The following is a 15,375-nucleotide window of genomic DNA, read 5'->3' on the forward strand; positions in this document are numbered from 1 at the left end:
CCATGCTACTTAATGCGAAGAACATAAGAGCAGCCTGTCAATGGCCCATCTCGTTCACCATCCTGTTCTCCAACCAGAAGCCTGTGGGAAAACCCCTAAGCGTAGCCCAAGCAGTTTCCAGCAATGGGCCGTCAATAGCCTTGTGTTTATTTATTTCTTATTTATTAAATATCTATACCGCCCTTCATCCAAAGATTACAGGGCAGTTTACAATATAAAAACGCAAAAGTACACACCATAATAACAAACGAAAACAAGGCCCACCCCATGCACAGTTTAAAAGGCCACAGATTGTAATGAATATGTCCAATCCTTTTAAAGTCTTCCAAGCTGGTGGGGGTGTTTTCTGTATGCAGATGATGTCTGGCTCTGGGGCTTGTTTGCTGATCCCGGTGAGGGCGTGGGTGTCCTGAATCAGCATCTGTCATCAGCTAAGGAGTTGACCGATGATGCTTTGCAGGCATCTTTGAGCTGGTTTCCAAGAGGAATAAAAAATCCAAAATTGGAGTTTGTGCGGAGATACGAAAGCTCCCTTTCCCATCTTCCAAGACTGGGGATGGAACTAAATTCCAGTTTTGGCCTCATTAAGGGAAGCAGCTCAGCCTGGTTTCTTCCCCTGCCTAATTAGGCTGATGCTTGTCAGCTGGCAGGGGATGTGCATTTCAGATGCAGATATGAAAGCTCTGATTCCTCCTCTGCTGAATTCTAAGCAAAGCCTTAGCTGAGAGACACAATCCTTTCTCCTCTCTCTCTCTCTCTTGGCAGTGACTTAGATATTCCTTTCTGCACAATTAAATCCCCTCTGTTTGTCTCATTAGGACAAGTAGCTGCTGCTGCTGGAAACATAGAGGAGTCGCATGTCACATCCACCATTCCCACCATCTTCCAACCCCATCTACCCAAGTTTGATTCCTCCTCTAGTCCAACACTGCCCATGGAACCCATGGCAGCTAAAGGCCTCTGTTCTCCTGACTCTGCTTCTGCCTCCATGCAGGAGACGTGGAATTGAAAGGGAGCTGCTGTCCAATCAGATGCCACTCACAATTGCCCTGATAGTCTCCCTACCTCTGCTATTCATCCTTCCTCTATGCCTCATCTCAATGCTACTCTATAGGTGCAGTTAGACAGTAAGCCCTGAAAATCCTTTAGGTGCACCTACAGTGGCTCAAGCATGGATCTGTTGATTTGATTTTAAATAGTGATGTTCATGGACATACACATAAGGTATAGCTCAGCCGGAAGACCATGAGTCTCTTAATTTCAGGGTCGTGGGTTCGAGCCCCACATTGGGTTAAAGATTCCTACATTGCAGTGGGTTGGACTAGATTATGTTGGGGTGCGTCTGGGGAGACGGGGGCATTTGGCAGGCCCCCTGCTGGCTCCATCTGCCGGCTGGCAGCCGGGCGATCTCCATTCCTCAGAACAGCATCAAACAGCGACACAAGCCTCAGAGACCTTTAGAGACTTGGCACGTTCTAGTCAGCAGAGTGAATAACTTCTCACAACGGAAGTGGCGGACAGAGACACGTGTAAGCATTATTTACAGGTGGAGCTGTGGGTTAAACCACAGAGCCTAGGACTTGCCGATCAGAAGGTCGGAGGTTCGAATCCCCACAACGGAGTGAGCTCCCATTGCTCGGTCCCTGCTCCTGCCAACCTAGCAGTTCAAAGGCATGTCAAAGTGCAAGTAGATAAATAGGTATCGCTCTGGCGGGAAGGTAAACTGCGTTTCCATGCAGTGCTCTGGTTTGCCAGAAGCGGCTTAGTCATGCTGGCCACATGACCCAGAAGCTGTATGCCGGCTCCCTCGGCCAATAAAGCAAGATGAACGCCACAACCCCAGAGTCAGCCATGACTGGACCTAATGGTCAGGGACCCCTTTACCTTACCTTTATTCAGCATAGTTCAGGAACAAAGGAAAAAACATGCCTGCTTCCCTTTGTGTCCAAGCACAACAGCAGTATAGCAAAAGCAATATACAAACAGAAGTTCCCAGCAGACTGTGCTGGAAGTAAACAGGCATGTGACACACAACAGTCGTGCCTGTTCCTTTTAAGGTGGAACGGAACTATATCCTAACAGATTACCCTTGTGGTCCCTTCCAACTCTCCGATTCTATGATTTCTCCCAAATCTGCCATGGTCATAGGTGTTATTTTTTCTTCTGTAGGTTCCCACACCTGAGAACACTGGGGACAGGTGCATGACCTCAGGACAGGGCCAGAGCTGCAGCCTCACTGCCCTTTGAGTGTATTCGGCAACCTTCATATATCCAGTGTATGTGTGTGAGGAGGGGTGTCACTGAACTTCAGACGTTCTACATTAAAATAATAATAAAAAGTCCTGAATGTCATGGGATTTGCTGTAAATAATAATAATAATAATAATAATAATAATAATAATAATAATAATAATAATAATAATAATAATATTTTATTTATATCCCGCCCTCCCCAGCCAGAGCCAGGCTCAGGGCGGCTAACACCAAATATGAATTACAATAAAACATAATAGAAAAACAACAAACAAACAAACAAACAAACAGTTAATTGTAATATGGCTTAAAATACAGCTTGTCAATATATCAAATATAGTAATATATCAAAATGTTGTTCTGAAGGTTACTTTTTCTTTTCTTTGCACACAAAGACACGGTGGTTTTTAAACAGCTGTATTTAAAAATGGAAGAGTGGCTGCCGCCCCCCTATCTTCCAGGGCTGGCCATCTGCTTGCTCTATTATGGTTTATAAAACAACAGAAACGGAACTGCAGGGAAAATATTGATCTAAAAGTTTTCAACCCTCACATTCTGAGATACCAAACACGGTGAACATATGGTCTAACCACATGGTGGATTGTGCTGGAGTAAGGTAAAAAGGTAAGTGTAAAGGACCCCTGGACAGTTAAGTCCACTCAAAGGTGACTATGGGGTGCGGTGCTCATCTTGCTTCAGGCCAAGGGAGCTGGCATTAGTCCGTAAATTTATCTTTCCAGGTCATGTGGCCAGCATGACAAAACCACTTCTGGCGCAATAGAACACTGTGATGGTAGCCAGAGCGCACAGAAATGCCGTTTACCTTCCTGCCGCAGCGATACCTATTTATCTGCTTGTGCTGATGTGCTTTCGAACTGCTAAGTTGGCAGGAGCTAGGACGGAGCAATGGGAGCTCACCCCGTCGTCGAACCGTTGACCTTCCAATTGGCAAGCCCAAGAGGCTGAGTGGTTTAGACCACAGTGCCACCTGCGTCCTTTTGTGCTGGGGTACGCGGGTGGCGCTGTGGGTAAAACCTCAGCGCCTAGGGCTTGCCGATCGCATGGTCAGCGGTTCGAATCCCCGCGGCGGGGTGAGCTCCCGTCTTTCGGTCCCAGCTCCTGCCCACCTAGCAGTCCGAAAGCACCCCTAAGTGCAAGTAGATAAATAGGTACCGCTTTATAGCGGGAAGGTAAACGGCGTTTCCGTGTGCTGCACTGGTGCCGGCTCGCCAGAGCAGCTTCGTCACACTGGCCACGTGACCCGGAAGTGTCTCCGGACAGCGCTGACCCCCGGCCTCTTAAGTAAGATGGGCGCACAACCCTAGAGTCGGACACGACTGGCCTGTATGGGCAGGGGTACCTTTACCTTTACCCTTCAACCTCTTAGCAGCCTTGCTTGGGAGTGGGAGAAGGATGTGGACGATAGTGGGCTATCTATCAGCAAGAATATCTGGGAGCTAAATTTATACTGACACCATCTTGGCATTGATTCAAATGAATCAATGCTTCTTTTTCAACGGTGCATGTTAAGCAGCACAGTCCCATTCTAGTATAGCTTTCGATAAGTCTTGTATAGCATTTGGTAATTTCGCTACTGGGTTAAAATCATTAGATGCCACTTAGTTTGATATATCAATGAAGTGCAAAGTAAGCTTTGTTCTTCCAGACACCATAGTACGTAACTCACATTTCGCCAGGCCTTATGTGACAATAACTGGGAAAATAATTAGGAGGAACCTGTTTGCAAACATATTCCACCCCCTGCCCCCCAGTTATTGTCACATAAGAAGTGAGAGGATTGTGTGCCCAACCCTAATTTATTTAGTGGATACAATGATGTAGTTAGGTAAATTTACTCTGGACTTAATGGTCTTATGGAAGTAGGGCAGCTCTTTAGATGGCGATGTGAGCATGAGTTCACTTACTTCAAAATGTAGCTGGAGCTATCCTACCCATTCAAACTGTATTTTTTATTAGTAATATTTATGCAATGTCCTCGTTTCCTAAAATAGCATGCACATCTCTGCTGATGTATCAGTTTTGCACATGATCAGAACACCTGCATAGGGCTAAAAAAAGATACTGACAGAAGCACTTTCTTTTATCTCATTAACTCTTCTGATCAAACTCCTCCTGACTGTAATTTGTGTGAGCCCTGTTGTTGAGACACACACCTCCTTGTGCTTTTCAAACAAGAACCTCCTGATCTAATTAGTTGCCTTAGCAGCTGGAGAAAGCTAGCTAGGGTTATAAACTTAAAAACAATTGAGTGAAGGAGTCCATTCCATGAGCAAGAGGGGTGCCTCAGCTGATGCAGTCTCTCAGTCCCAGTGACAAAGCATCAAGGTAACAAGTGAGTTCAGCAGTTGAGTGAGTTCAGCAGCAGGGTGAAGAGGCCAGGTCCTTCCCTCCATGGCCTGGTTAAGAAATAGGAAGAGGAGAGTAGGAATAAATGAACAGTTCTGTCCATGGGTGGGTGTAGAAAGTGGTGTCCCCCAAGGATTGACATTTGGGCATGTGTTTTTTAACTTGTTCGGAAATAATTCAGAGTTAAGAGGTGATCAGTGAGGTAGCCAATTTGCTGACGATACAAAATTGTTCGAAGTGGTTTCGAAAGGGATTGCAAAGAACTCCAGATTGAGTGAATTGGTAGTAAAATGGCAAATGTGAATAGATGTAAACAAATGTAAAATAATGCACATTGGGGGAAAAACACACAACCACCCTAATTTAATATATACACTAATGGGACATGAACCAGCCATGAATGACTAGGATAGTTCACTGCTGATGTTGACCCTGTGAGTGGCAGCTGTGGAAAAGGTTAATTTCATGACAACAATGATTAGGAAAGGGGTTTATAATAAACTGCCAGTATCCATAATGTGTTGGGCAAATTTATTTGCCGGTTGATAGGAATCACAAGTGGGAGACTGCTGTTGCACTGAGCTGTTGCTTTTGGACTTCCCATATGCATCTGGTTGACTACTTTGAGAACACAGTGTTGTCTAGATGGTCCATTGGCCTGATCCAAGCAGGGCTCTTCTCATGTTCTTAGGGTGAGACCAGACTTGGACTACTGGGTATCGTTCTGGTTGCCTCACCTTGAAAAGGATATTGTGGAGCTGGAAAAGTGTAAGAAAGGGGAAACCAAAATGGTCAAGGGGACACAGCAACTCCCCCTGTTGGAAAAGGTCACAACATTAGAATCATAGAGTTGGAAGGGACTCAAGGGCATAGAAGCACAGAGCTGTAGAGTTGGAAGAGACCCTGGGGATCATCTAGTCCAAGGCAGGAATATGTGCCTTTCCCATATGGGCATCAAAACTGCAGCCTTGGTGTTATCAGCAGCACCAAGCTCTAGCCAACTGAGCTTCCCACAAGATGGCATTCATGACGGCAACAATTCTGGATGCCGTTAAAAGAGTATTAGCCAAAGGCACAGAGAATGTGATCCATAGCTACTAACAGCAATGGCTCTGTTCCGCCTCCTTTGTTGGAGACAGCATGCTGGGCATCACAAACTGAGAGACAAATGGAAGTCCTCCTTCCAGGTTTCCCAGAGGTGGAATGGTCTTCCTTGAGAGGTGGTGGATTCTCCTTCCATGGAAGTTTTTCAGCGGTGGTTGGATAGCCATCTGTCATGGATAGCAGAAAGTTGGGCTAGATGACCCTCAAGTCCCTTCCAATTCTATGATCTGGTTCTGAGAACAGGATGAGGTCTTGGTCTGGTCCTCTTGCATCCTTTTAGGAAGCAGCCTTATGCTTCCTAAAAGGAATCAAGAGGACCAGACCAAGAACAGCCTTTACCAAAGGTGTCATAGGCTTGAAGACACTCAGGACGCAGGGGAGAAACGTGCTAAGAGGAAGGCATGCTTGGCAAATCCACACCGTGATCAACTCCCACCCAGAAACCAATGTCCCCACTGTGGAAGGACGTGTGGGTCCAGAATTGGCCTCCACAGTCACTTACGGACTCGCTGTTAAAACCGTGTTTATGGAAGACAATCTTACTCGGCTACGAGTGATCGCCAAAGAAGAAGAAAGAAGACGGCTGTTCTTAGGTTTGGATCTTATCCCGTTTCTGGGCTTGTCCTCGTCCTGAATTGACAGCCTTAAATCCCCGCTGCAAAAGCATCGCGCAAAGGAGCAGAAGGCGAGTGGGTCGTTCAGAGAGCGGCCGTGGGAAGAGTACCGATCCGTTTGCCTTCTCCTCGAGCGCGCTGTAGGTAGGTGTGGCCCGTCCCTGCGAGCCAGCCCCGGCCCCGCCAGCCCCTCCTCCTCGCAGCCGGCGCTAGCAAGCGGAGGCGTGGCCGGGTCCGGCGAGTCCCTGCGGCGGGAGCACGCGGGGAGCAGCGGCGGGAATAGCGCCGGCCCCTCTTCCCCCGGAGGTGCGTGGCTGCGATCGGCGCAAGGAGGCAGCTGCACCGAGGCGCTGAGGACGAACGGAGCCGCCTCCGGTGCCTCGCGGGAACCGAGGGGTGGTCGGACTCCGGGGAGAGGCTGTGCCGCGAATGCCCCGGGCTCCGAGGAGGCCGTCGTCCGCCGAGGCCGGCAGCTCCCCGCGCGGCGGTGCCATGCGGCGGCGGCGCCCCCGCGGCTGATGCGCTGTGCCCGGGGCAGCGGCGCCCGGCTGGCCGGCCTCGCCATGAAGCGGCAGAACCTGCGCACGCTGTCGCTGATCGTGTGCGTCTTCTCCTACCTGCTGGTGGGCGCCGCCGTCTTCGATGCGCTCGAGTCGGAGGCCGAGATCGGCCACAAGCGCCTCCTGGAGCAGAAGCGCAGCGGCCTGCGGAGGAAGTACCGCTTCACCGCCGAGGACTACCGCGAGTTCGAGCGCCTGGCGCTGCGGGCCGAGCCGCACCGAGCAGGCACGCAGTGGAGGTTCGCCGGCTCCTTCTATTTCGCCATCACGGTCATCACCACCATCGGTGAGTGCGCGATCCCCAAAGCAACCCATCGCTGGGTGCGCCGGGCTCTCTTCTGTCACTCTCCAGGGCAGGGACAGGAGAGCCTGTGGAAGTCTTTAGACTCCAACTCCCATCAACCCCATCCAGTATGGTCAATGGCCAGGGACGATGGGAGTTGGAGTCCAGTCCAGCAACATCTGGAAGGCCACAGGTTTCCCACTCCTGGACCAGGAGTCGGTGTTTGGACCAGGAGTCGGGCTTGTTTCCGCCTTGCTCAATTTGACCCCTTTCTTCACCTCCCCAGATCCCCATCGCGGTCCACTGATGTGTGTTAAATGTACAATGCAGGGGTTCGTCTTTGCAATCCGTAAAGACTTAACCAGTGTCAACCTAGTCAACCTAGCCATTTTTACCCCAGAGTTAACCATGCTGGGCTGAAATGTGCAGAAGGGAAGTTGATTCTGAACTTCCATCCCTTCATTGGCTCTGTGTGTGAACCAACATATGTACATGCAGGTTGTATGCATTTTGCCATAGTGTGATCTGCAACCTACATTTTGTAAGGTCCATGTAGTGGGGGGGGGGCAGCCTTCATGTGCTCAGGTTGTGCATGTGTAGACTGTGCATAGAGAGTCCTTGAATGCCCAGGAGATCAGGAACGGTAGCAGTGTGTGCCATCTTGCACTGTCTCCACACATCTGGCTTAATGTCATTTCCAAACGTTCTTAGCAAGAAGCCAACTTCCAACAAGTTTTAGATGTTCTGGCAGAAATTGATCAGTGGGTCCTCCAGGAGACCATGAGCTATCTTCAGTCCACATGGGCTGGGCATCAGCAGGGTCAAATTTCAACCTGGGCTTCAGCCCTAGAAAACATGGAGCAAATACAGTGAAGGGCACCTGCAAGTACGTTTGTACCGAGTGCTTTGTCTCCAGTACCGTGTAGCCACAGCTAGCTTTCTCTCACCTGAAATTGGGGGCAGATTTTTCTTGGCAAAATACAGTGGTACCTTGGGTTACAGACGCTTCGGGTTACAGACGCTTCAGGTTACAGACTCTGCTAACCCAGAAATAGTCCCTCGGGTTAAGAACTTTGCTTCAGGATGAGAATAGAAATCGTGTGGCGGTAGCGCAGCAGCAGGAGGAGGCCCCACTAGATAAAGTGGTGTCTCAGGTGAAGAACAGTTTCAGGTTAAGAACGGACCTCCAGAATGAATTAAGTTCTTAACCCAAGGTACCACTGTACATGATTTCTCAGCCAAGCTTCAGACACAGCAGTGCCCATTCAGCAGGTATCCAATCCTCTTCAAGCACATCAATACCACTACATAATGATCAAGTGAATTTGAGGACACTTTTGCTTCTTGAGAGATGAGCATAAATTGCCACCATATAAAACCAAGTGTCCACAGGGTTTGGCAGTTCCAAAGCCACATTAAAAGCAACCAAGATCCTCTCATGCTCACTTTTGGTGCATTTGCCACTGCACCACCTATAATTTCTGCACCTAACTCTCGTAATCTCTGACTACTGGCCCAGTTGGGAGTCCAACAACATCTATAGGGGTTCAGGTTCCTTGCCTCTCTGCATTATGTGGTGTCAGTATGTAAGACCTCCAGACAATCCCTGCTGGGTCAGGCCCATGGGCCATGTACTCCAGCTTCCTGTCCACACAGTGGCCAACTAGATATCTGTGGGAAGCCTGCGAAGATGGACACGAGCACACCAGCACTCTTCTTACCTGCGATTCTTGCAACTAGTATTCAGAGGCACAATGCCTCTGACAGTGCAGGTGGAACATAGCCAGTGAAGAGTTAAGGGCATGAAGATGGATAACAAGCACCTATGGGTGCTTACTGCAGGGAGCAAACAACTCAGCAGGCAGACCTGTCCCTGTTCTTTCCGTGGCATTTTTGGGTCACTGACAATCATGCCATTCACTGTCTGGGGAGCTAGTGTCCTGAATACTCATTTTAATGAGCAACTATGAAGTTCTTTATTGATCCTCAGTAGAGGAAGAACCTTTTAGAAATTGCAATAAGAAAGGACAACAGCAGCTCCCCTCTCATCCCATTATAAAAACAATTGCTCCATTTGCTGCAAATATATAAATACTGTCTACGTTGTCTGTATCCAGCATGTTCATCTTGAACTGCCTGTTCTTTGCAAAGTACAGTTAGCATCAATGATGGCACTTTCCCACAAGGGGCGAGGTAAACCAGAAGGAACAGGAGAGTGTCCTGCTGGCTTTGGACCTGCAGACGTCTGGCATAATAAATGGGCATGCCATGCTGTCGTCATATTGCTGTGGCATGTATGTCACTCCCATCGGCTGTGCATGATGAGCATGCAGCCTTTTGTCCTCTTGTTGACTGTCTCTGCTGTAGGAAACTGGCACCCAGAGGTGTCCCTGCCATGAGGCAAGGGGGAGTGGCTCCTGAGTAAATGTTGTTGTCATGGGATAAGAGGATGGGGCCTTTTATGAATTGGTAACTGACTTAAAGAAAGGGACGTGGTTGGTGCTGTGGGTTAAACCACAGAGCCTAGGGCTTGCCGATCAGAAGGTCGGCGGTTCGAATCCCCGCAACGGGGTGAGCTCCCATTGCTCGGTCCCTGCTCCTGCCAACCTAGCAGTTCGAAAGCACGTCAAAGTGCAAGTAGATAAATAGGTACCGCTCCAGCGGGAAGGTAAACGGCATTTCCGTGTGCTACTCTGGCTCGCCAGAAGCAGCTTAGTCATGCTGGCCACATGACCCGGAAGCTGTCTGCGGACAAACGCTGGCTCCCTTGGCCTATAGAGCGAGATGAGTGTGCAAGCCCAGAGTTGGTCATGACTGGACCTAATGGTCAGGGGTCCCTTTACCTTTTAACTGGCTTTAAAAAAGGGAAGAAGAGAGTAGGAATAAATGGACACGTTCATTAATTGAGGGCTGTAAGAATTGGGGTCCTCCACGGATCTCTATTGGGACCAGGGCTTGTTTGTTTGTTTGTTTGTTTTATAATCCTAAGTGGTCTTAAGTTGGGGGTTAACAGTGAAGTGGCCAAGTTTGCAGATGACAGGGTATTGGTGGGGAAAAACTACAAGCATTCCAAAAGGATCTTTCTGAACTTGGGTGAGCGGGCAACAAAATGGCAGGCGATGTTTAATGTAAGTGTAAAGCGATACACACTGGGCCCCAAATTCCAAATGTGCATATTTTTAGTGACTGTATATTGGCTTGGGGGGGGGGTCCTCTAATGAGCAGCAAAAGGCAATTAATAAATATTGTAAAGACATAACTGAGGTCTGTGTTGGTGGTGAGACTTAACAGAGGGGCCATGGTGGACAGCTCAATGAAAACATTGGCCCAGTGAACTGGTTTGCACATAATGCTAAGCCAAACTACAGCATTGTTTGAAAGTGTGGTCTCCTGAACCGCTGTGAGCCAAGCCATGCTTTGGCTTTGTCATCTGAACCTGGTTTCATGGCTTGTCTTCTTCCAGACAAACTTCCTGGTGACTACTAGGTCACCATGGCAACAGATGCAGGAGGGATACTATGTGGAGCCAAGTGCACCACCCCTATTATTACACCTATTCCACACCCATCCTCTGAACTCAAAACAACTTGCATGTGGTTTCTAGGTGGGCTTCCATCCAGATAGTCTACAGCAAGTGTGGCTGATTTGTGGCCCTCCCACTACAACTCCCATCATTCCTGACCATTGATTATGCTGACTGGGGCTGATGGGAGTGTAACCCAACGATATGGGTAAGGCTGATAGTTAGAGGGGCTTGCAGAGGCCCCTCATTCTTCTAGACTAGGCTACCCCAAATATTTTGCACTAAAACTGCTGTCATCCGTGACCATTGGCTATGCTAGCTGCAGTAGATGGGAATTGTCGTCCAAGAGAACTGGAGCGCACCAGGGTAGGGAAAGGCTGCTTTAAACCATTTCCTGGACTTAGCCTTTGTCTAGCATCAGATATTTGACAGCTATGTTATGGACAGCATTTCCCCTACATAGGTGTATGGTTTGCTAACGTATGCGGGAATTAAGGTCAGCATCAAGAGGTGGAGCTCTGTTACCCTCCATCATCTGAAGTTTGGCAGGTGCCTACATTAGAAAGGTATGAGATGGCTGCATGAGGAACGGCAAACAGATACACAACATTTGATCCTTGTTTGTGGGATTCTTTCTCCCTCTAAAGAGGCCCACCTGGCCTTGTTTCTGCTTGTCTTTTGATGAGCAGCAAAAATATGGCTCTTTCACATTATTAGAGAGGGAGAGACCTGTTTGTTCTACTACTTTTTGCTGTTTTCTTATTATAGCTTTTAATGAATTGTTAGATGCTACGAGGGCAGAAGGAATCATAATACAGGATCAGAAATATTTTCATATACTGAAATATGCTACAATGTGTCATAGACTTTCCAGGGATGATTTAAACCTTATTTATTTTTAAAGTCTGTCATCTGTATTTCCAAGGCAAGTTTATGAGATCTAAAACAATCTGTTGGAAGCTCAATGAAAATTGCATCAAAAATCTTCAGAATAAAAGAAACGGTCAATTACTATTAAACATCTTCCATCGCATAACTCAGCAAAATGGCAACAACATAAGATGATTGCTCTTTAATGAGTCAGGCTTTTGATCTGTTACTTGGAGGCTGTTTGGTCCGATGGGCTAATCTCGTGGAGTGTAAACAGGCTTAAATGGTAGAGTTTGTATTTGCTGGGACTAAAATATGGCTTTTGATGGCTCTTCTGTCCACAACAGTTACAGCAGGTTGTAGTGTAATGGTCCATCCAATTACCGGTACTTTTACCTCTGTGTATCGCTGAGGTTACCAGCTTCCATTAGGCTTGTGCAGCTGAACTACTGCCATGAGGAATTGTAGTGCTGTTGGGCTTATTGCAGCCACCTTGGTGTGGTCCTCTCTCCTTGTTTATCTCACTGTTTTGAAAATGGGGCCCAGGAAGCTGCTATTGACGATGGACAAACATTAACATTTCCCCCTTCTGCAGTCTCAGGTTTCCCTATGGCTCACCTTATCTCCTGGAGCAGTTGTTTCATTCAATGATGATGCACATCAAAGGCAATACTAACTGAAGTACCCCGAGTGAAGCTTACACTTGATTAAATTAGAAGCGACTCTAGTGGGTAATATGAAAAACTGCTGAAAATTAGGACATGTGGGGTCATCAGACTGATAATTTGGACATGTGCTTGAGAACCTCTATAATGCAATCAAAGCAAATATTTACTTACTGTATTTTTCGCTCTATAAGACGCACCAGACCACAAGACGCACCTAGTTTTTGGAGTAGGAAAACAAGAAAAAAAATATTCTGAATCTCAGAAGCCAGAACAGCAAGAGGGATCGCTGCGCAGTGAAAGCAGCAATCCCTCTTGCTGTTCTGGCTTCTGTGATAGCTGCGCAGCCTGCATTCACTCCATAAGACGCACACATTTCCCCTTACTTTTTAGGAGGGAAAAAGTGAATCTTATAGAGCAAAAAATACGGTATTTCATATTTTGGGTCAGCTGATAACCCGAGTTCTCTGGGCAACATACAAATTAAAATGGATTAGAATTGCAGTACCAATGAAAAATGACCTGTAGCAACAATAATGCCCCCCAAAATCAGAGGAGAGATACAGAACTGGATCCGTGAGACCTGGGTTCAGGTCCCCTTATTCATCCAGGAAACTTTCTGGGTATGCTTGGACCACTCGCTGTCTCTCAGGGTGTTGTGAGATAAAAAATAGGCTTTTGTGTTTCATCCTGAGCTCCTTGGAGGAGTGGACTAAACAAAACATTTTTTGGGGTGTATGGGAATAATTCTGTGATAAAGGATTGTGTTGACATGGTTCTCCATTCATTAATACACAATCTAGAGAAATGCTTAAGTTTTCTCTTCTTTTGCCACAGGTTACGGACATGCTGCGCCTGGAACGGATGCTGGCAAAGTTTTCTGCATGTTCTATGCGATCCTCGGCATTCCGCTCACCCTGGTGATGTTCCAAAGCCTTGGCGAGCGCATGAACATCCTGGTCCGAATGGTGCTGAAGAAGATCAAGAGGTGCCTGGGAATGAGGCAGCCAACTGTCTCCATGAAGAACATGGTCGTGGTGGGCTTCCTGTCCTGCATGGGGACACTGGGCATTGGAGCAGCTGCCTTCTCCTATTTTGAAGGCTGGACTTTCTTCCACGCCTTTTATTACTGCTTCATAACCTTGACCACCATTGGGTTCGGCGACTTTGTGGCCCTGCAGAAGCACGAAGCTTTGCAGAAGAAGCCCCCTTACGTCGCCTTCAGCTTCATGTACATCCTGGTGGGCTTGACGGTGATCGGGGCTTTCCTCAACTTGGTCGTCTTTCGGTTTTTGATTATGAACTCGGAAGACGAGCGGCGGGACGAAGAGGAAAGGGCGTCTCTGAGGAGGGCCAGGAATTACATCAGCCGGGAGGAGAACCGGGGCAGGAACGACCTCCTGCTCCCCATAGAAGACGGGACGAGTCAGATGAACCTCCTGCCGTTGATGCAAGAAGAGGCCGGGAGACAGAGGGGCAGGTCCTCAGGCTCCACCACAAGAGTCCCTTCCTTCTGCAACTGCCTGTGCTACCGGCCGCGGCTAAGCAGGAGCCCAGTTCCTTCCCAACCAGAGGCCTTCAACTGCCACACCAACCTTGTATATTACAATTCCATTTCTTACAAAATCATGGAAGTCTCCCTGGGCGGTAAGGACCACACTGGCTTGTCTTCCCCCCGGAGCACTCTGTCGTCCAATAGCCCCAGCTGCCGGGAGCACTCCCAGCTGCGGAGGAAGTCTATCTGATAAACGTGCATGCTCTTTTTGGACTTTTTTTTTATTACTCTGAGCTGTGTTCTGCTCCTGAACTTCTTTTGATGATAAATTATTAACTGAGACGCCGGGTTGTTCTGGTTGCCTTTCTTTCATCCCCTTTATTCTTCTTTTTCCTTTGCAGGCACATCCCAAAATGGCTACCAACCTGCGGTGCTGCCAGCTCCACAATGCACTTGCCTGAGCACTGCTTTTATAAAATACGAGTAGTGGAAAATAGCTTCTCCCAGCAACAGAGCATGTCACAACAATTGCAGGAGAAGCTAAGTGTTTTAGGGGACTTAAATAATAGAACCCCACAGTGCATCAAAGTTGTCAAGCCATCTGCAGAAAGCCCTAATTATTGCCTCAGGGGAAAATACATAGATAATGCTCAATTGCATCATTGCAGCCTGCATTCAAGGTTTGTCCTGGCTTTACCACCAACTGTAGGAGTGTACAGATGTACCTCCCACAGCAGAGATTTTCAACCTTTTTGGGTCCACAACTCCCTTGACCCACTACATTCTTTCTGCGGCACCCCTGTGGGGCTCAGGAGTCCAGTTATGTCACCCCTTGCCTGCAGAGCTGGCAGCCTCTCACCCATCCCTTGTGGAGGGTTGCCTCAGCCTCCTCTCTTCTCCCCTCTCCTTGTGAGTCCTCCATGCAGCACCTGCCTTTGTCCCTGATCTCTGAGCTGCTCCCCCCCACCCCAAAGAGAGGTGCCTCCTCACACTGCCCCACAGGGGCCCGAGAATCACTCCCTGGCCAGCCCCAGAGACACCATTCACCTGGGGAGCTTGTAGCCAGGGCTGCTGCAACAAACAGCTGTGCAAGCCTTGGGGAGGCAGAGATGCAAGAGGGCATCAGAGGAGGGAAAGGGGGACAGAGGCCGGTGTTGCCCATGACATCCTGGACCATCCTTTAAAGCACCCCAGGGTGCCACGGCACACTGGTTGAAAAACCACCGCCCTACATGATTGAGTGCCTTTTTTGTTGTTTTTTTGCTCTGCTTCCCGCCCGCTCCCCACATCTTTGTTCTTCTAATGACACATAAACCTATTCCTGAAGCTATGTTTTGAGGGGGTGGGGACTTTAGGCAGGCTTTGATTTTATTTTATTTTATTAAAAAGGAATGAACACTAGATTTGGGAGGAAGTGCTTCGGCTTTGTATTTGCTACAAGGGCCAGCCGATCAGCACTCTGCCCAGCCAGATAAGAGGGGAGAAGGGGAGGTGGCTTTGTGACTGTCACAATGCCCAGCCAATCAGCATTCTGCACAGCCTGATTTTCTCGATACTGGGAGGCCTCCTTGCTTTCCAGAGGAAGGCTGTACATCTGGCCAGAGGGGCGAGTCTGAAGATCCACAGTTGGCTCATTGCTCA

At 48.3% G+C, this 15,375-nt stretch overlaps 1 protein-coding gene across 1 annotated transcript; it reads left to right on the plus strand.

Moving 5' to 3' along the window:
- The first annotated feature begins 6,841 nt into the window (after positions 1–6,841).
- On the plus strand, positions 6,842–14,076 carry KCNK15 (potassium two pore domain channel subfamily K member 15). The gene is made up of 2 exons (XM_081196496.1): positions 6,842–7,184; positions 13,077–14,076. The coding sequence occupies exons 1-2, from the start codon at positions 6,857–6,859 to the stop codon at positions 13,982–13,984; spliced, it is 1,236 nt and encodes a 411-aa protein (XP_081052622.1). The 5' UTR covers positions 6,842–6,856; the 3' UTR covers positions 13,985–14,076.
- Positions 14,077–15,375: the final 1,299 nt, after the last annotated feature.

This window comes from Podarcis bocagei (genome assembly GCF_964188305.1).
Source record: "Podarcis bocagei genome assembly, chromosome: 5".
NCBI classification, from domain to species: Eukaryota; Metazoa; Chordata; class Lepidosauria; order Squamata; family Lacertidae; genus Podarcis; species Podarcis bocagei.